Source organism: Dendropsophus ebraccatus, chromosome 1 (assembly GCF_027789765.1).
Source record: "Dendropsophus ebraccatus isolate aDenEbr1 chromosome 1, aDenEbr1.pat, whole genome shotgun sequence".
Lineage (NCBI taxonomy): Eukaryota > Metazoa > Chordata > Amphibia > Anura > Hylidae > Dendropsophus > Dendropsophus ebraccatus.
In genome coordinates, this window is record NC_091454.1 from 230445404 (window position 1) to 230467819 (window position 22416).

The window sequence follows — 22416 nt, forward strand, 5'->3', positions numbered from 1 at the left end:
GGCCACACTCAGCCAATCACAGGCCGCGGCGGTCCCGGCCTGTGATTGGCTGAGCGTTCCGTCAGCTGACTGGCCATTCTGAAGATAGACAGCGCGGAGAAGAAGCCTGGACAGGTAATGTTTGATGCTGCTTGTCAAATCGTCGGTCGCCTGCCGCGCACCACTATTCAACCCTAGCGATGCGCGGTGGTGTAACAATAATTTTAGGTCTGGCCCTAAATGAACGATCAGCGGCTGATCGTTCTCTCTATTTCACCGAACGATAATCGGCCGAATCGGGCCAAGTGGGGCCGATCCGGCTGATTATCGTTATTGTGGAATAGGGCCCTTAGGTGTTTCAAAGAGATGTCTTGCAGAGTTTTAAAGAGTTTACTGCCTAAACTCAACCAAGGCCTTATGAGTCTGACAACCTTCGGTTGTAGATGTGAAATTGCTCACATGAAGCTTTTGACCTCTTGGATGTAGAGCAATCTCTTTTGACGTTGCAGCTAGTTTGACCCTACGAGTATTTGGTCATAGTCCTTTATCAAATCTTCCTTGAAAGAATTCAAGAATCTGAGAAACAGAAGGATTATTGGGGTCAATTTGTCTAGGGGTGCACCAAGCCTGGGAAACTTTCCTGACTCTAGTATATGATCTGTTGGTCATCTCACTACTTGAATGAGACTGTGTACACAGAACCCTATACCATCTTAGCTTTTAATATGGACTGGTCGATCTCCAGGCCGTCAGATTGAAAGACCCCAGATTTTTGCAGAGCCGAGTGCCCTGAGACACCAGGTTCTGCTTGGGTTAAAGCCTACAATGAACCCAAGATACCTCCATTTCACAGATGGTTTTGGGACTAAGAATACCATGGAATACAAACCTCGACCGTTTTCAGCGGTAGGGACAGGTTCTAGAGTGGAGAGGTCTATTAACTCCTGAAGAAAGTTTTCTGGTGTCCTCTGCTTTTTTGGCAGAAGATGAGAGAAGATAACTCTTTTGGGAGGAAAGGAGGTGAAGAACACATTGTAGCCCCTCATCATTTTAGGAACCAATCATCCAAAAACCACACACCATAATTATGCCCAGCACTGCTCTGTGTAGCATACCTTCAGGCAATGGATTCGTCTTTGGATGTGCACAGGAACACCTGGAGACGTTCATTTTGCCAAATGGAGAAGAAAAATGTCCAGCACAATGTCCATAAAAGACTTGTACTGTGACAAAGGCCGACGGATGAAATGCGTCTAGCGTGTGTATTTTTCTATTTACTACATGTAATTTTACGGATATAACTTCAATAAAGTCCTTTATGGATGTTGTGCTGGACATTTTCCTTTTTTCATCCCTCATGACCCTCTCCTAGGCTGGACGAAAGAGCGAGAGGTGACCTCCTACAGGAAGTCTGGTGTAAAATCTCCTTTGGAGCTGGTTTAGCTCCTCTGAAAGCCCTCTATGTCTCGAGATATGTCACCCTTTTCCTCTACCATGGTGGCAATCCTGCCTACGCCTCTAAGGGGAGGAATCCTATCTGCTCCAAAAGAGCTTAGGGCCCTATTAGACAAAGCGATAAATCTACCGATAAAGGATTGGAAACGACCTGAAATCATTTGCCGTAATACACGGAACCATAGTCGTAAGTTACAATCGTTAATAGACTCTGATCTACAAACATTTGTAATAATGATCAATGTGTCGTACGCCATAAAATTAACATTGATTTTATGGCCGGCTCCAAACATGCCATCAACGACAGAGGAACTAATTTTCGTTAGTCGTTTTATGGTTGCCAGAAAGATTATCCCTTAAATTTGAGCGATTTAATGATTTTTTGCACTAAAATCTTTCCGTTTGATAGGGTCCTTACGATCAGAGAGTTCCTTCAGGAGAGAATCCAACTCTGGCCCAAAAACCTGGCCCAGGGAATGACATGGAGCGATGATCTCGTAAGCCCTGGCACTCTCATTGCCACCCAGATGGGAATAGAAAACTCGGACAGAAACTCCACTTCTGCAAAGATTTCACAGCAACCTGGGGACTCTGGCGATAGACGAGACGTCTGGAAGGTGATAAAGAAGAAGTCACATTTCTGATGGTCTCCTTCCTAAATTTCTTTTTAACCATCTATGACTAGGTGCCATTGGCCTGGAGTAAACACCTGATCCCCGTCCTATCTCTCTACAGTGCACTTGGTGACTGATGACGGCAGAATCTCTTATCGAGGGACCCTTTCCGAAAGATCTTTAGAAAGCTAGCCTAATCGCGTCCTGAGTGAGCTGGCCGCTGTTACTAGGACCTAAGGTTTGCCACAGATGGTGAGTACAGGTTCTCACTAACTACTCATCTCTGCTGCACTCCAGCATTGTTGCCCACACACTAGCGGCAGCCTGTTCTCCCTCCCTTGGAGATTGTTATACAGAGACGTGTGGCTGCAGCTGGGTTATTCACAGGCTTTGTATAAATCGCTCCCTGTCCCTTTAAGGCCCCCCCCTTCCTTCTCAGAATTCCTGACTGTCAGCTGATACAATAGTTTCTTAAAGAGCCCATGAGTGATGTTTGTGTGGACCAATGAGGAGGCAGATGGATGGCAGTCTTCTTCTGTCATTGGCTCATCCCCAGAGCTGGCAGCATGAGGCCGCCCCCCGGAGGTGATGCTGAGCCCTGCACAGACATTGTGTCCTCAGGTGTCCGAGCAGGATGAGTGGAGGAGTGTATGGGGGAGGTAAAGGCTGCTGCATTGCCTGCTCACTGCATGCTGGGAGCGAACCCTGCCGTATAGCATCAGCTCCGCCACCCCGAACCCCTCATTACCATTCATCATTGTATGCCACCCCCAAATGCATCGTATAGAGCCTGCCCTGTCTGTGCCTGCCAATCCTCCACCCAACCTACATCCTGCTCCACCTGTCTACCAATCCTCACTACATCCTGCTCCACCTGTACTCACTATACACTAGTCTACCAATCCTCACTACATCCTGCTCCACCTGTACTCACTATACACTAGTCTACAAATCCTCACTACATCCTGCTCCACCTGTACTCACTATACACTAGTCTACCAATCCTCACTATATCCTGCTCCACCTGTACTCACTATACACTAGTCTACCAATCCTCACTACATCCTGCTCCACCTGTAATCACTATACACTAGTCTACCAATCCTCACTACATCCTGCTCCACCTGTACTCACTATACACTAGTCTACAAATCCTCACTACATCCTGCTCCACCTGTACTCACTATACACTAGTCTACCAATCCTCACTATATCCTGCTCCACCTGTATTCACTATACACTAGTCTACCAATCCTCACTATATCCTGCTCCACCTGTACTCACTATACACTAGTCTACCAATCCTCACTATATCCTGCTCCACCTGTACTCACTATACACTAGTCTACCAATCCTCACTATACCCTGCTCCACCTGTACTCACTATACACTAGTCTACCAATCCTCACTACATCCTGCTCCACCTGTACTCACTATACACTAGTCTACCAATCCTCACTACATCCTGCTCCACCTGTATTCACTATACACTAGTCTACCAATCCTCACTACATCCTGCTCCACCTGTAATCACTATACACTAGTCTACCAATCCTCACTACATCCTGCTCCACCTGTACTCACTATACACTAGTCTACCAATCCTCACTACATCCTGCTCCACCTGTACTCACTATACACTAGTCTACCAATCCTCACTACATCCTGCTCCACCTGTACTCACTATACACTAGTCTACCAATCCTCACTACATCCTGCTCCACCTGTATTCACTATACACTAGTCTACCAATCCTCACTACATCCTGCTCCACCTGTAATCACTATACACTAGTCTACCAATCCTCACTACATCCTGCTCCACCTGTATTCACTATACACTAGTCTACCAATTCTCACTACATCCTGCTCCACCTGTACTCACTATACACTAGTCTACCAATCCTCACTACATCCTGCTCCACCTGTATTCACTATACACTAGTCTACCAATCCTCACTACATCCTGCTCCTCCTGTACTCACTATACACTAGTCTACCAATCCTCACTACATCCTGCTCCTCCTGTAATCACTATACACTAGTCTACCAATCCTCACTACATCCTGCTCCTCCTGCAATCACTATAAACTAGTCTACCAATCCTCACTACATCCTGCTCCACCTGTACTCACTATACACTAGTCTACCAATCCTCACTACATCCTGCTCCACCTGCAATCACTATACACTAGTCTACCAATCCTCACTACATCCTGCTCCACCTGTAATCACTATACACTAGTCTACCAATCCTCACTACATCCTGCTCCACCTGCAATCACTATACACTAGTCTACCAATCCTCACTACATCCTGCTCCACCTGTACTCACTATACACTAGTCTACCAATCCTCACTACATCCTGCTCCACCTGTACTCACTATACACTAGTCTAGCAATCCTCACTACATCCTGCTCCACCTGTATTCACTATACACTAGTCTACCAATCCTCACTACATCCTGCTCCACCTGTAATCACTATACACTAGTCTACCAATCCTCACTACATCCTGCTCCACCTGTACTCACTATACACTAGTCTACCAATCCTCACTACATCCTGCTCCACCTGTAATCACTATACACTAGTCTACCAATCCTCACTACATCCTGCTCCACCTGTATTCACTATACACTAGTCTACCAATCCTCACTACATCCTGCTCCACCTGTAATCACTATACACTAGTCTACCAATCCTCACTACATCCTGCTCCACCTGTATTCACTATACACTAGTCTACCAATCCTCACTACATCCTGCTCCACCTGTAATCACTATACACTAGTCTACCAATCCTCACTACATCCTGCTCCACCTGCAATCACTATACACTAGTCTACCAATCCTCACTACACCCTGCTCCACCTGTACTCACTATACACTAGTCTACCAATCCTCACTACATCCTGCTCCACCTGTACTCGCTATACACTAGTCTACCAATCCTCACTACATCCTGCTCCACCTGTACTCACTATACACTAGTCTACCAATCCTCACTACATCCTGCTCCACCTGTACTCACTATACACTAGTCTACCAATCCTCACTACATCCTGCTCCACCTGTAATCACTATACACTAGTCTACCAATCCTCACTACATCCTGCTCCACCTGTACTCACTATACACTAGTCTACCAATCCTCACTACATCCTGCTCCACCTGTACTCACTATACACTAGTCTACCAATCCTCACTACATCCTGCTCCACCTGCAATCACTATACACTAGTCTACCAATCCTCACTACATCCTGCTCCACCTGCAATCACTATACACTAGTCTACCAATCCTCACTACATCCTGCTCCACCTGTACTCACTATACACTAGTCTACCAATCCTCACTACATCCTGCTCCAACTGTACTCACTATACACTAGTCTACCAATCCTCACTACACCCTGCTCCACCTGTACTCACTATACACTAGTCTACCAATCCTCACTACATCCTGCTCCACCTGTACTCACTATACACTAGTCTACCAATCCTCACTACATCCTGCTCCAACTGTACTCACTATACACTAGTCTACCAATCCTCACTACACCCTGCTCCACCTGTACTCACTATACACTAGTCTACCAATCCTCACTACATCCTGCTCCACCTGTACTCACTATACACTAGTCTACCAATCCTCACTACATCCTGCTCCACCTGCAATCACTATAAACTAGTCTACCAATCCTCACTACATCCTGCTCCACCTGTACTCACTATACACTAGTCTACCAATCCTCACTATATCCTGCTCCACCTGTCTACCAATCCTCACTACATCCTGCTCCACCTGCAATCACTATACACTAGTCTACCAATCCTCACTACATCCTGCTCCACCTGCAATCACTATACACTAGTCTACCAATCCTCACTATATCCTGCTCCACCTGTACTCACTATACACTAGTCTACCAATCCTCACTACATCCTGCTCCACCTGTACTCACTATACACTAGTCTAGCAATCCTCACTACATCCTGCTCCACCTGTATTCACTATACACTAGTCTACCAATCCTCACTACATCCTGCTCCACCTGTAATCACTATACACTAGTCTACCAATCCTCACTACATCCTGCTCCACCTGTACTCACTATACACTAGTCTACCAATCCTCACTACATCCTGCTCCACCTGTACTCACTATACACTAGTCTACCAATCCTCACTACATCCTGCTCCACCTGTATTCACTATACACTAGTCTACCAATCCTCACTACATCCTGCTCCACCTGTAATCACTATACACTAGTCTACCAATCCTCACTACATCCTGCTCCACCTGTATTCACTATACACTAGTCTACCAATCCTCACTACATCCTGCTCCACCTGTATTCACTATACACTAGTCTACCAATCCTCACTACATCCTGCTCCACCTGTACTCACTATACACTAGTCTACCAATCCTCACTACATCCTGCTCCACCTGTACTCACTATACACTAGTCTACCAATCCTCACTACATCCTGCTACACCTGTATTCACTATACACTAGTCTACCAATCCTCACTACATCCTGCTCCACCTGTACTCGCTATACACTAGTCTACCAATCCTCACTACATCCTGCTCCACCTGTACTCACTATACACTAGTCTACCAATCCTCACTACATCCTGCTCCACCTGTAATCACTATACACTAGTCTACCAATCCTCACTACATCCTGCTCCACCTGCAATCACTATACACTAGTCTACCAATCCTCACTACATCCTGCTCCACCTGTACTCACTATACACTAGTCTACCAATCCTCACTACATCCTGCTCCACCTGTAATCACTATACACTAGTCTACCAATCCTCACTACATCCTGCTCCACCTGTACTCACTATACACTAGTCTACCAATCCTCACTATATCCTGCTCCACCTGTACTCACTATACACTAGTCTACCAATCCTCACTATATCCTGCTCCACCTGTACTCACTATACACTAGTCTACCAATCCTCACTATATCCTGCTCCACCTGTACTCACTATACACTAGTCTACCAATCCTCACTACATCCTGCTCCATCTGTACTCACTATACACTAGTCTACCAATCCTCACTATATCCTGCTCCACCTGTCTACCAATCCTCACTACATCCTGCTCCACCTGTACTCACTATACACTAGTCTACCAATCCTCACTACATCCTGCTCCACCTGCAATCACTATAAACTAGTCTACCAATCCTCACTACATCCTGCTCCACCTGTACTCACTATACACTAGTCTACCAATCCTCACTACATCCTGCTCCACCTGTACTCACTATACACTAGTCTACCAATCCTCACTATATCCTGCTCCACCTGTCTACCAATCCTCACTACATCCTGCTCCACCTGCAATCACTATACACTAGTCTACCAATCCTCACTACATCCTGCTCCACCTGTAATCACTATACACTAGTCTACCAATCCTCACTACATCCTGCTCCACCTGCAATCACTATACACTAGTCTACCAATCCTCACTATATCCTGCTCCACCTGTACTCACTATACACTAGTCTACCAATCCTCACTACATCCTGCTCCACCTGTACTCACTATACACTAGTCTAGCAATCCTCACTACATCCTGCTCCACCTGTATTCACTATACACTAGTCTACCAATCCTCACTACATCCTGCTCCACCTGTAATCACTATACACTAGTCTACCAATCCTCACTACATCCTGCTCCACCTGTACTCACTATACACTAGTCTACCAATCCTCACTACATCCTGCTCCACCTGTACTCACTATACACTAGTCTACCAATCCTCACTACATCCTGCTCCACCTGTATTCACTATACACTAGTCTACCAATCCTCACTACATCCTGCTCCACCTGTAATCACTATACACTAGTCTACCAATCCTCACTACATCCTGCTCCACCTGTATTCACTATACACTAGTCTACCAATCCTCACTACATCCTGCTCCACCTGTATTCACTATACACTAGTCTACCAATCCTCACTACATCCTGCTCCACCTGCAATCACTATACACTAGTCTACCAATCCTCACTACACCCTGCTCCACCTGTACTCACTATACACTAGTCTACCAATCCTCACTATATCCTGCTCCACCTGTACTCACTATACACTAGTCTACCAATCCTCACTACATCCTGCTCCACCTGTACTCGCTATACACTAGTCTACCAATCCTCACTACATCCTGCTCCACCTGTACTCACTATACACTAGTCTACCAATCCTCACTACATCCTGCTCCACCTGTAATCACTATACACTAGTCTACCAATCCTCACTACATCCTGCTCCACCTGCAATCACTATACACTAGTCTACCAATCCTCACTACATCCTGCTCCACCTGTACTCACTATACACTAGTCTACCAATCCTCACTACATCCTGCTCCACCTGTAATCACTATACACTAGTCTACCAATCCTCACTACATCCTGCTCCACCTGTACTCACTATACACTAGTCTACCAATCCTCACTATATCCTGCTCCACCTGTACTCACTATACACTAGTCTACCAATCCTCACTATATCCTGCTCCACCTGTACTCACTATACACTAGTCTACCAATCCTCACTACATCCTGCTCCACCTGTACTCACTATACACTAGTCTACCAATCCTCACTATATCCTGCTCCACCTGTCTACCAATCCTCACTACATCCTGCTCCACCTGTACTCACTATACACTAGTCTACCAATCCTCACTACATCCTGCTCCACCTGTATTCACTACACACTAGTCTACCAATCCTCACTACATCCTGCTCCACCTGTACTCACTATACACTAGTCTACCAATCCTCACTATATCCTGCTCCACCTATACTCACTACATCCTGCTCCACCTGTACTCACTATACACTAGTCTACCAATCCTCACTACATCCTGCTCCACCTGTACTCACTATACACTAGTCTACCAATCCTCACTACATCCTGCTCCACCTGTACTCACTATACACTAGTCTACCAATCCTCACTATATCCTGCTCCACCTGTCTACCAATCCTCACTACATCCTGCTCCACCTGTACTCACTATACACTAGTCTACCAATCCTCACTACATCCTGCTCCACCTGTACTCGCTATACAGGCTGAGGGGTGGGGGAGGGGATCTGTCTATATGTGCCTGCAGTCCAGGTCAGTGGGGATCACTTTCAGCTCCTACGTGTTTCTCTGGCCTCTGCTTTCATCTTCATGTGCCTCTCCCATTCCTCCATATTATCCTGACACCTGTCCCTGCTATCAGTGTAAGATGGTGATGACTGTACGGCCTGCATCCTCTCCTATTATACTCGTACATAAGATGTGTGGCCCCCAGACTTCTCCTCTTCTCTCTCATAGATGAGGTTGGGGCTCTGGTATTCGATATCGGATCTTACTCAGTTCGGGCTGGTTATGCCGGAGAAGATTGCCCCAAGGTAAAAACCTCCTCAAGAAGCTTGGGGTGTCTGTAGTATCCATTGCTTTTACACAGGAGTCCCCCAAGGTCTCCAAATAACCGGTTATGAGAAGGTGGGAGGGGGCAGATAGCCCCCCCTGGTGGGGATGAAATTACCCCTCAGGCCTCTATCATGCATGGACTAGCTGCTCTCTAATCCATTTCTTCTTCTCTCCCACTCAGGCCGACTTCCCAACCACCCTGGGGGTTTTCTCTCCAGATGAGTCTCTGTCCTCGGAGATGGAGAAGGATCGGAAGCTGAGCCGGGTGTATTACATAGACACAACGTGTCTCCACGTCCCACGGCCACTTACTGAGGTCACGTCACCGCTGAAGAACGGCATGAGTGAGACCGATGCGCCAAAACTCAACCAAGCCATGTGTGTTGTCTGCCAGCTATCTGCTCATTGTGTGCCATCCTGTGCTTCCTGGCTGCTCCTGGCCTTGCTGCAACCATTACCCATAATCCTCCATTATCATGGGTGAGGGCATCTGATGTGTAAGGGCTACAGACACAATGTCATCCCCCTACCCTTTATATATTGTACAAACCCACCCAACAGGCAAACATGGAAGATGATCCACAACCACGTAGTAATGATGTAACTCCATAAACAAAAACATTTATAGATGACAGAAATCAACACAAAACGTAATAGTCACCTAATCGTATAATCATAGTGACACAATCATAGTGACACAATCATAGTGATGTAATCGTAGTGACACAATCATAGTAACAGTCATATAATCATAGTGATACAATCATAGTGATGTAATCATAGTGACATAGTCATATAATCATAGTGATACAATCATAGTGATGTAATCGTAGTGACACAATCATAGTGATATAATCGTAGTGACACAATCATAGTGATGTAATCGTAGTGACATAGTCATATAATCGTAGTGAGACAATCATAGTGATGTAATTGTAGTGACACAATCATAGTTATATAATCATAGTGACACAATCATAGTGATGTAATTGTAGTGACACAATCATATTCATATAATCATAGTGACACAATCATAGTTATATAATCATAGTGACACAATCATAGTGATGTAATTGTAGTGACACAATCATAGTGATGTAATCGTAGTGACACAATCATAGTGATGTAATCGTAGTGACACAATCATAGTGATGTGATCGAAGTGACACAATCAGTGATGTAATCGTAGTGACACAATCATAGTGATGTAATCGTAGTGACACAATCATAGTGATGTAATCGTAGTGACACATAGTTATATAATCATAGTGACACAATCATAGTGATATAATCGTAGTGACACAATCATAGTGATGTGATTGTAGTGACACAGTTATAATGATCTAATAGTAGTGACACAATCATAGTGATGTAATCGTAGTGACACAATCATAGTGATGTGATTGTAGTGACACAGTTATAATGATCTAATCGTAGTGACACAATCATAGTGATGTAATCGTAGTGACACAATCATAGTGATGTGATTGTAGTGACACAGTTATAATGATCTAATCGTAGTGACACAATCATAGTGATGTAATCGTAGTGACACAATCATAGTGATGTAATCGTAGTGACACAATCATAGTGATGTAATTGTAGTAACACAATCATAGTGATGTAATTGTAGTAACACAATCGTAGTGATGTAATTATAGTGACACAATCATAGTGATGTAAACATAGTGACACAATCATAGTGATGTAAACATAGTGACACAATCATAGTGATATAACTGTAGTGACAGCCATAGTGATATAATCGTAGTGACACAATCATAGTCATATAGTCATATTACCATAGTAATATAATCATATACAATCATAATGATATAATCATAGTGTCATAGTCCTATAACCATAGTCACTCAATCATAGTTATATAATCCTAGTGACATAGTCATAAAACCAAAGGAATATAATCACAGTCACACAATCATAGTGATGTAGTCATACTCATACAATCATAGTGATATAAGCAAAGTGATATCATCACAGTCATCACTCCTACAGATATGACCATACTCATACAATCATAGTTATATAGACATAGTCACAAAATCACAGTGATATAACAATAGTCACACTATTATAGTGATATAATCAGTCATTGAATTATAGTGATATAACCATAGTCACACAATCATAGTGATTTAATCAGTCACACAATTATAGTGATATAACCATAGTCACACAATTATAGTGATATAATCATAGTCACACAATCATAGTGATTTAATCAGTCACACAATTATAGTGATATAACCATGGTCACACAATTATAGTGATATAATCATAGTCACACAATCATAGTGATTTAATCAGTCACACAATTATAGTGATATAACCATAGTCACACAATCATAGTGATATAACCATAGTCACACAATCATAGTGATATAACCATAGTCACACAATCATAGTGATATAACCATAGTCACACAATCATAGTGATATAACCATAGTCACACAATCATAGTGATATAACCATAGTCACACAATTATAGTGATATAACCAGTCACACAATTATAGTGATATAATCATAGTCACACAATCATAGTGATATAATCATAGTCACACTAAATCATAGTGATATAACCATAGTCACACAATCATAGTGATATAATCATAGTCACACAATCATAGTGATATAATCATAGTCACACTAAATCATAGTGATATAACCATAGTCACACAATCATAGTGATATAACCATAGTCACACAATCATAGTGATATAACCATAGTCACACAATTATAGTGATATAACCAGTCACACAATTATAGTGATATAATCATAGTCACACAATCATAGTGATATAATCATAGTCACACAATCATAGTGATATAATCATAGTCACACTAAATCATAGTGATATAACCATAGTCACACAATCATAGTGATATAACCATAGTCACACAATCATAGTGATATAACCATAGTCACACAATTATAGTGATATAACCAGTCACACAATTATAGTGATATAATCATAGTCACACAATCATAGTGATATAATCATAGTCACACTATATCATAGTGATTTAATCAGTCACACAATTATAGTGATATAACCATGGTCACACAATTATAGTGATTTAACCATAGTCACACAATCAGTGATATAATCATAGTCACACAATCATAGTGATACAATCATAGTCTCACAATTATAGTGATTTAATCAGTCACACAATTATAGTGATATAACCATGGTCACACAATTATAGTGATATAACCATAGTCACACAATCATAGTGATATAACCATAGTCACACAATTATAGTGATATAACCATAGTCACACAATCATAGTGATATAACCATAGTCACACAATCATAGTGATATAATCATAGTCACACAATCATAGTGATTTAATCAGTCACACAATCATAGTGATATAACCATGGTCACACAATTATAGTGATTTAACCATAGTCACACAACCAGTGATATAATCATAGTCACACAATCATAGTGATACAATCATAGTCTCACAATTATAGTGATTTAATCAGTCACACAATTATAGTGATATAACCATGGTCACACAATTATAGTGATATAACCATAGTCACACAATCATAGTGATATAACCATAGTCACATAATCATAGTCACACAATGATAGTGATATAACCATAGTTACACAATTATAGTGATATAATCATAGTCACACAATCATAGTGATATAACCATGGTCACACAATTATAGTGATTTAATCAGTCACACAATCATAGTGATATAACCATAGTCACACAACTAGATTGATATAATCATAGTCACACAATCATAGTGATTTAATCATAGTCTCACAATCATAGTGTTAGTATAAGTCATATAATCGCAGTAATATAATAGTCGTACAATAATAGTGATATAATCATAGTTACATAATAACAGGTGTATACTCAGTGTACAGTAGAGGACACTGGGGGGCTCTCATCTGTAAGCTGGTGGGGTCAGGTTCAATGTGGTGGGCAGCAGGGTCTGTGTGTGACACTAGGTGTGGCTTCCATCTTTGTTGTGTACATGTAGCTGATCACCATGGTCCAGTTTGGATCCTGTAGTGTGTTCTCTGCTGTACTGTAATAACATTATAACATTGCTTATTACAGTACAGATCTCAATGTTTGTTGCCTGAAGTAAACGGGTAACATGGAGCCTTCAGGTATCCATCATGGGGTTATGGGCGGAGCCCTTCCTATACAGATCACCCCGATCCGGGAGCAGCACCACAATGATGGCCTCATCCAGGCTCAGATGCCCAGCTCAGTTGTGGACACCATATCCAGCTACATAGACACATGCTGGGAGTTGTAGTTCTACAACAGCTGGACAATGATATTATGAAGGCAGCGTTTTCACCATGTTCTTTAGGACGCCCTCTGTTGGTAGCTCTGAGTATCAATGTATCATGTACTGGTGAAGGTATATATGGCAGGCACTTCCAGAGCTGCACTCAGAATTCTGCTAGATTCCTAGTGAAATTCTCAACCGCCTGCTGCCTCCAGGACTGTAGAATACAAGGTGTTACAGGATGTGTGAGCACACGTGTGTCACTGACTGCTCCGGAGGATTAGGGAACAGCAGAATACTGAGTGCAGCTCCGGAGGAGTAGAAAACAGCAAGTGTAGCTCTGGAGGATGAGACATGATGTAACAGCAGAATAGTGAGTGTGGCTCTGGAGGATGAGACATGATGTAACAGCAGAATAGTGAGTGCAGCTCTGGAGGATGAGACATGATGTAACAGCAGAATAGTAAGTGCAGCTCTGGAGGATGAGACATGATGTAACAGCAGAATAGTGAGTGCAGCTCTGGAGGATGAGACAGGATGTAACAGCAGAATAGTGAGCGCAGCTCTGGATGATGAAACATGATGTAACAGCAGAATAGTGAATGCAGCTCTGGAGGATGAGACATGATGTAACAGCAAATTAGTGAGTGAAGCTCTGGAGGATGAGACATGATGTAACAGCAGAATAGTAAGTGCAGCTCTGGAGGATGAGACATGATGTAACAGCAGAATAGTAAGTGCAGCTCTGGAGGATGAGACATGATGTAACAGCAGAATAGTGAGTGCAGCTCTGGAGGATGAGACATGATGTAACAGAATAATGAGTGCAGCTCTGGAGGATGAGACATGATGTAACAGCAGAATAGTGAGTGCAGCTCTGGAGGATGAGACATGATGTAACAGAATAATGAGTGCAGCTCTGGAGGATGAGACAGGATGTAACAGCAGAATAGTGAATGCAGCTCTGGAGTTGACTGGACTAAAAAATGTTGTGACTCATAATATGGACATATGATTGGCTGAGCAGGGAGCTCCCTGGTGATTGGCTGAGCAGGGAGCTCCCCGGGGATTGGCTGAGCAGGGAGCTCCCTGGTGATTGGCTGAGCAGGGAGCTCCCGGTGATTGGCTGAGCAGGGAGCTCCCCGGGGATTGGCTGAGCAGGGAGCTCCCCGGGGATTGGCTGAGCAGGGAGCTCCCCGGGGATTGGCTGAGCAGGGAGCTCCCCGGGGATTGGCTGAGCAGGGAGCTCCCCGGTGATTGGCTGAGCAGGGAGCTCCCCGGTGATTGGCTGAGCAGGGAGCTCCATGTGATCACACTGTCCTGGGTTCCTCTCTCTGTGGAGATGTTTTGGCTGTTTAGATAAGGCTTATTTTCAGGGTAGGAATTTATTTTTGGAGAATCCGGGTGTATTATAGTAGTCTAAGAAAAGAATCATAATAAGGGAGGACTGATCAGGACGGACCCCACATTGAGTGCCCCCCGATATCTCCCCCACACTCACCTGTCACTATCATTTCTTCACAGTTGAGGACTGGGACGCCTTCCAGGCCATACTGGACCACACCTTCAACAAGCACCTGAAATCCGACCCCGCCCTACACCCCATCCTCATGTCTGAGGCCCCTGTAAGTAGCAATCTAAGGTTAGGGGCGGGATCATAGCACCTCCCATCTGTCTCACCCTGCAGGGGGCGGGATCATAGCACCTCCCATCTGTCTCACCCTGCAGGGGGCGGGCTCATAGCTCCTCAGATCTGTATCACCTTGCAGGGGGCGGACTCATAGCTCCTCCTATCTATATCACCCTTTAGGGGGCGGGCTCATAGCTCCTCCTATCTGTATCACCCTTTAGGGGGCAGGCTCATAGCTCCTCCTATCTGTATCACCCTTTAGGGGGCGGGCTCATAGCTCCTCCTATCTGTATCACCCTTTAGGGGGCGGGCTCATAGCTCCTATCTGTATCACCCTGCAGGGGGTGGGCCCATAGCTCCTCCTATCTGTATCACCCTGCAGGGGGCGGGCCCAAAGTTCCTCCTATCTGTATCACCCTGCAGGGGAAGGCCCATAGCTCCTCCTATCTGTATCACCCTGCAGGGGGCGGGCTCATAGCTCCTCCTATCTGTATCACCCTGCAGGGGGCGGGCTCATAGCTCCACCTATCTGTATCACCCTGCAGGGGGCGGGCTCATAGCTCCTCCTATCTGTATCACCCTGCAGGGGGCGGGCTCATAGCTCCTCCTATCTGTATCACCCTTTAGGGGGCGGGCTCATAGCTCCTATCTGTATCACCCTGCAGGGGGTGGGCCCATAGCTCCTCCTATCTGTATCACCCTGCAGGGGGCGGGCCCAAAGTTCCTCCTATCTGTATCACCCTGCAGGGGGCGGGCCCATAGCTCCTCCTATCTGTATCACCCTGCAGGGGGCGGGCTCATAGCTCCTCCTATCTGTATCACCCTGCAGGGGGCGGGCTCATAGCTCCTCCTATCTGTATCACCCTGCAGGGGGCGGGCTCATAGCTCCTCCTATCTGTATCACCCTGCTGCAGGGGGCGGGACTTATTTCTTCTATTTTTTAGTGGAACGCCCGGGCAAAGCGGGAGAAGCTGACGGAGTTGATGTTTGAACATTATAACATCCCGGCATTCTTCCTGTGTAAAACGGCCGTACTGACTGCGTATCCTTCACCACTACAAGGGGTCAAGGGTGATGATCTGCAGGATGAGAGGCCGTGTGTGTGTGTGTGGGGGGGAGTAATTTATTAGGAGTGGTGTTGTGCAGGATGGTGAGCACAAAGTGGTGCAGCAGTGCAGGGACGGCTGGGTGCAGTAGTACAGAGATGGCTGAGTGCAGCAGTGCAGGGACTGCTGGGTGCAGTAGTGCAGGGACGGCTGGGTGCAGTAGTGCAGGGACGGCTGGGTGCAGTAGTGCAAGGACTGCTGGGTGCAGTAGTACATGGACGGCTGGGTGCAGAAGTGCAAGGACTGCTGGGTGCAGTAGTACATGGACGGCTGGGTGCAGAAGTGCAAGGACTGCTGGGTGCAGTAGTTCAGGGACGGCTGGGTGCAGTAGAGCGATGTTCTGCGCAGTGATTTTTTGGATTTTGGAGGTAATGTTCTGCGCAGTGATTTTTGGGGGTGATTTACTGCACAGTGATTTTTGGAGGTGATGTTCTGCGCAGTGGTTTTTGGGGGTGATGTTCTGCGCAGTGATATTTGGGGGTGATATTCTGCGGAGTGATTTTTGGTGGTGATGTTCTGCACAGTGTTTTCTGGGGGTGATGTTCTGCACAGTGGGTTTTGGGGGTGATGTTCTGCACAAGGGGTTTCTGGGGGTGATGTTCTGCACAGTGGTTTTTGGGGGTAATGTTCTGCGCAGTGATATTTGGGGGAGATGTTCTGCACAGTGGATTTTGGGGGTGATGTTCTGCGCAGTGATATTTGGGGGTGATGTTCTGCACAGTGGATTTTGGGGGTGATGTTTTGCAGTTATTTTTGGTGGCGATGTTCTGCACAGTGGATTTTGGGGGTGATGTTTTGCGCAGTGATATTTGGGGGCGATGTTCTGCACAGTGGATTTTGGGGGTGATGTTTTGCAGTTATTTTTGGTGGTGATGTTCTGCACAGTGGTTTTTGGGGGTGATGTTCTGCACAGTGGTTTTTGGGGGTGATGTTCTGCACAGTGTTTTTTGGGGGTGATGTTCTGCACAGTGGTTTTTGGGGGTGATGTTCTGCACAGTGGTTTTTGGCAGTGATGTTCTGCGCAGTGATATTTAGGGGTGATGTTCTGCGCAGTGGGTTTTGGGGGTGATGTTCTGCGCAGTGATATTTGGGGGTGATGTTCTGCACAGTGGGTTTTGGGGGTGATGTTCTGCGCAGTGATATTTGGGGGTGATGTTCTGCACAGTGGGTTTTGGGGGTGATGTTCTGCAGGGCTTGGTCAGGTTGCTGTTTATTCCTCCCACTTTCTTTAACCCTTTGCTATCTTGAGCTTTGCTAACGGTAGATCCACAGGTTTAGTACTGGACAGCGGAGCCACCCACACCACTGCCCTCCCAGTGCATGATGGGTATGTTCTGCAGCAAGGTGAGTGATGTCACTGTATCCGCCCTACAGGACGCCTCCCCCTCCCCCACTAATCGGCCCCCCTTGCTGTGTTGCAGGAATTGTGAAGTCGCCCCTGGCCGGGGATTTCATCACTATGCAGTGCAGAGAGTTATTCCAGGAGATGGGGGTCGAAATTATCCCCCCCTACATGATCGCCTCGAAGGTAATCCCACTGCGGCCACGAGGGGGCGCTCTGACATGGACACTGCACGGGTACACCTAGAGAGTGTAGAAGACTGGACGGAAACATGCCCCTATACAGGCAGATAGTTATAAATGGGGGGATACATAGAAGCATCCTCACCTGGGGCAGGAATCTCGGGAGGACATGGCAGCCAACCAGCACGGTCTCAAACTGCTGGCTTCAGAGCAGATTAGTGTGATGCAGAGGGGCCCTTGTTCAGCTTTATCCATCCCTGGACCATGACAGTACTGGTTCATGGAGGAGCTGACTAAAGGACTTGTGCTTTATCCTCACAGTACAGACTGGTAGCAGGGCAGTGACTTGACTGCTACCTGATCTGGTTCAGGGGCACTGAGGAGGCAGCACCTTCTCTTTGTTGGACCTGTACAGCTCTCATGTAGTTTAGGAATACCATATATTCAGGTAACTGGCTGGTTTAGCTTCCCCCTTCTGGGTTATCCTAGGTAGTACTACGCACAGAGACTTGCACTGGTTTTCCTGGAAAGCCATGTAGGCAAATCATGTGACCAAGGCATCACTCCTCTATGAAAGAGAAAATTCAGATGTCAACCCTGACACAACTGTATCATCTCAGTGTATGCAATGAAGGCAATGTAATATACAAAACAGAAGAGTAGCAACAAGGACTGTTCACACCACAGCTTCATCCACTGAGTGTGAGGACACTACAGTAGAAGAAGCCTCGTGATCACCATCATGCCCTCTTCCTCTTCAGGAACCTGTGCGGGAAGGATCATCCCCAAACTGGAGGAAGAAGGAGAAGCTGCCGACTGTCACCAAATCCTGGCAGAACTACATGAGTAACGTGAGTGTGTGACTGTGAGAGTATGGCTGTGAGAGTATGGCTGTAAGTGTGTGGCTGTAAGTGTGTAACAGTGAGTGTGTGACTGTGAGAGTATGGCTGTAAGTGTGTGACAGTGAGTGTATGGCTGTAATTGTGTGGCTGTGAGTGTGTGACTGTGAGAGTATGGCTGAAAGTGTTTGACTGTGAGTGTGTGACTGAGTGTATGGCTGTAAGTGTGTGACAGTGAGTGTGTGACTAAGTGTGTGACAGTGAGTGTATGGCTGTAAGTGTGTGACAGTGAGTGTATGGCTGTAAGTGTGTGACAGTGAGTGTGTGACTGTAAGTGTGTGACAGTGAGTGTGTGACAGTGAGTGTATGGCTGTGAGTGTGTGACAGTGAGTGTGTGACAGTGAGTGTGTGACAGTGAGTGTGTGACAGTGAGTGTGTGACTGTGAGTGTGTGACTGTGAGTGTGTGACTGTGAGTGTGTGACTGTGAGAGTATGGCTGTAAGTGTGTGACAGTGAGTGTATGGTTGTAATTGTGTGACTGAGTTTGTGACTGTGAAAGTATGGCTGTAAGTGTGTGACAGTGAGTGTATGACTGTGAGTTTGTGACTGTGAGAGTATGGCTGAAAGTGTGTGACTGAGTGTTTGACTGTGAGTGTATGGCTGTAAGTATGTGACAGTGAGTGTATGGCTGTAAGTGTGTGACTGTGAGTGTATGACTGTGAGTGTATGGCTTTAAGTGTGTGACTGTAAGTGTGTGACAGTGAGTGTGTGACTGTAAGTGTGTGACAGTGAGTGTGTGACTGTAAGTGTGTGACAGTGAGTGTATGGCTGTAAGTGTGTGACAGTGAGTGTATGGCTGTAAGTGTGTGACTGTGAGTGTGCTACTATGAGTGTATGACTGTGAGCAAAGGACTGAGTGTGCAATTGTATGTGAGTGTTTGTGCAGTAGGTTCAGTAGGGGTGATATGTATTGTGTTTTGGAGATGATAAGGTTAGTAGCTGTGTGTTGGGGGGATGATAAGGTTAGTAGCTGTGTGTTGGGGGGATGATAAGGTTAGTAGCTGTGTGTTTTAGGTGATGATGAGGGTACTAGCTGTGTGTTGGGGGGATGATGAGGGTACTAGCTGTGTGTTGGGGGGATGATGAGGGTAGTAGCTGTGTGTTGGGGTGATGATGAGGGTAGTAGCTGTGTGTTGGGGTGATGATGAGGGTAGTAGCTGTGTGTTGGGGTGATGATGAGGGTAGTAGCTGTGTGTTGGGGTGATGATGAGGGTAGTAGCTGTGTGTTGGGGTGAGGATGAGGGTACTAGCTGTGTGTTGGGGTGATGATGAGGGTAGAAGCTGTGTGTTGGGGTGATGATGAGGGTAGTAGCTGTGTGTTGGGGTGATGATGAGGGTAGTAGCTGTGTGTTGGGGTGAGGATGAGGGTACTAGCTGTGTGTTGGGGTGATGATGAGGGTAGTAGCTGTGTGTTGGGGTGATGATGAGGGTAGTAGCTGTGTGTCGGGGGATGATGAGGGTACTAGCTGTGTGTTGGGGGGATGATGAGGGTACTAGCTGTGTGTTGGGGGGATGATGAGGGTAGTAGCTGTGTGTTGGGGTGATGATGAGGGTAGTAGCTGTGTGTCGGGGGATGATGAGGGTACTAGCTGTGTGTTGGGGGGATGATGAGGGTACTAGCTGTGTGTTGGGGGGATGATGAGGGTAGTAGCTGTGTGTTGGGGTGAGGATGAGGGTACTAGCTGTGTGTCGGGGGATGATGAGAGTCGTAGTTACTGATCTCATTCTCGTTGATCCTCAGGAAGTGATCCAGGATTTTCAGGCTTCTGTCCTACAAGTGTCGGACTCTCCATATGATGAACAGTAAGATGATATAATATATAACACACAGGCCTGAGGTGTATACAGTATATAGCAGGAGAAGATATACACATATAAAGCTGCCCCCGTCTTCTCACTGCAGGGTGGCCGCTCAGATGCCAACTGTCCATTATGAGATGCCCAACGGGTACAACACCGATTACGGAGCGGAGAGACTGAGAATCCCAGAGGGGCTATTTGATCCGTCCAATGTAAAGGTAATAAAGACCCCATCCATGTAATATCACACATGTTATACAGACACTATCCATGTAATATCACACATGTAATACAGACACTATCCATGTAATATCACACATGTAATACAGACACTATCCATGTAATATCACACATGTAATACAGACACTATCCATGTAATATCACACATGTAATACAGACCCCTCCATGTAATATCACACATGTAATACAGACACTATCCGTGTAATATCACACATGTAATACAGACCCCTCCATGTAATATCACACATGTAATACAGACCCCTCCATGTAATATCACACATGTAATACAGACACTATCCATGTAATATCACACATGTAATACAGACCCCTCCATGTAATATCACACATGTAATACAGACACTATCCATGTAATATCACACGTGTAATACAGACCCATCCATGTAATATCACACATGTAATACAGACCCCTCCATGTAATATCACACATGTAATACAGACACTATCCATGTAATATCACACATGTAATACAGACACTATCCTTGTAATATCACACATGTAATACAGACCCCTCCATGTAATATCACACATGTAATACAGACACTATCCATGTAATATCACACATGTAATACAGACACTATATGTAATATCACGCATGTAATACAGACACTATCCATGTAATATCACACATGTAATACAGACCCCTTCATGTAATATCACACATGTAATACAGACACTATCCATGTAATATCACACATGTAATACAGACACTATCCATGTAATATCACACATGTAATACAGACACTATCCTTGTAATATCACACATGTAATACAGACCCCTCCATGTAATATCACACATGTAATACAGACCCCTCCATGTAATATCACACATGTAATACAGACACTATCCATGTAATATCACACATGTAATACAGACACTATCCATGTAATATCACACGTGTAATACAGACCCATCCATGTAATATCACACATGTAATACAGACCCCTCCATGTAATATCACACATGTAATACAGACACTATCCATGTAATATCACACATGTAATACAGACACTATCCTTGTAATATCACACATGTAATACAGACCGCTCCATGTAATATCACACATGTAATACAGACCCCCTCCATGTAATATCACACATGTAATGCAGACACTATCCATGTAATATCACACATGTAATACAGACCCCTCCATGTAATATCACACATGTAATACAGACCCCTCCATGTAATATCACACATGTAATACAGACACTATCCATGTAATATCACACATGTAATACAGACACTATCCATGTAATATCACACATGTAATACAGACACTATCCATGTAATATCACACATGTAATACAGACCCCTCCATGTAATATCACACATGTAATAGACACTATCCATGTAATATCACACA

The 22416-nt window shown here is 44.9% G+C and overlaps 1 protein-coding gene across 4 annotated transcripts in view; it reads left to right on the forward strand.

Moving 5' to 3' along the window:
- Nucleotides 1-1788: 1788 nt before the first annotated feature.
- The window catches only part of ACTL6B (actin like 6B), a 28579-nt gene continuing 7951 nt past the window's right edge, over nucleotides 1789-22416 (forward strand). Inside the window, exons 1-11 of one of the 4 annotated variants that reach the window (XM_069949513.1) lie at nucleotides 1789-2051; nucleotides 2170-2300; nucleotides 9431-9507; nucleotides 9711-9873; nucleotides 15357-15457; nucleotides 16407-16504; nucleotides 17818-17912; nucleotides 17990-18096; nucleotides 18854-18943; nucleotides 20733-20794; nucleotides 20895-21009. In XM_069949513.1, coding sequence (XP_069805614.1) covers nucleotides 9768-9873; nucleotides 15357-15457; nucleotides 16407-16504; nucleotides 17818-17912; nucleotides 17990-18096; nucleotides 18854-18943; nucleotides 20733-20794; nucleotides 20895-21009 — 774 coding nt within the window. In that variant the 5' untranslated portion in view covers nucleotides 1789-2051; nucleotides 2170-2300; nucleotides 9431-9507; nucleotides 9711-9767. Of the gene's footprint in view, nucleotides 2052-2169; nucleotides 2301-2617; nucleotides 2708-9430; nucleotides 9508-9710; nucleotides 9908-15356; nucleotides 15458-16406; nucleotides 16505-17817; nucleotides 17913-17989; nucleotides 18097-18853; nucleotides 18944-20732; nucleotides 20795-20894; nucleotides 21010-22416 lie in introns of those variants that run through there. The other 3 variants (XM_069949349.1, XM_069949436.1, XM_069949572.1) reach the window with 3 other exon arrangements.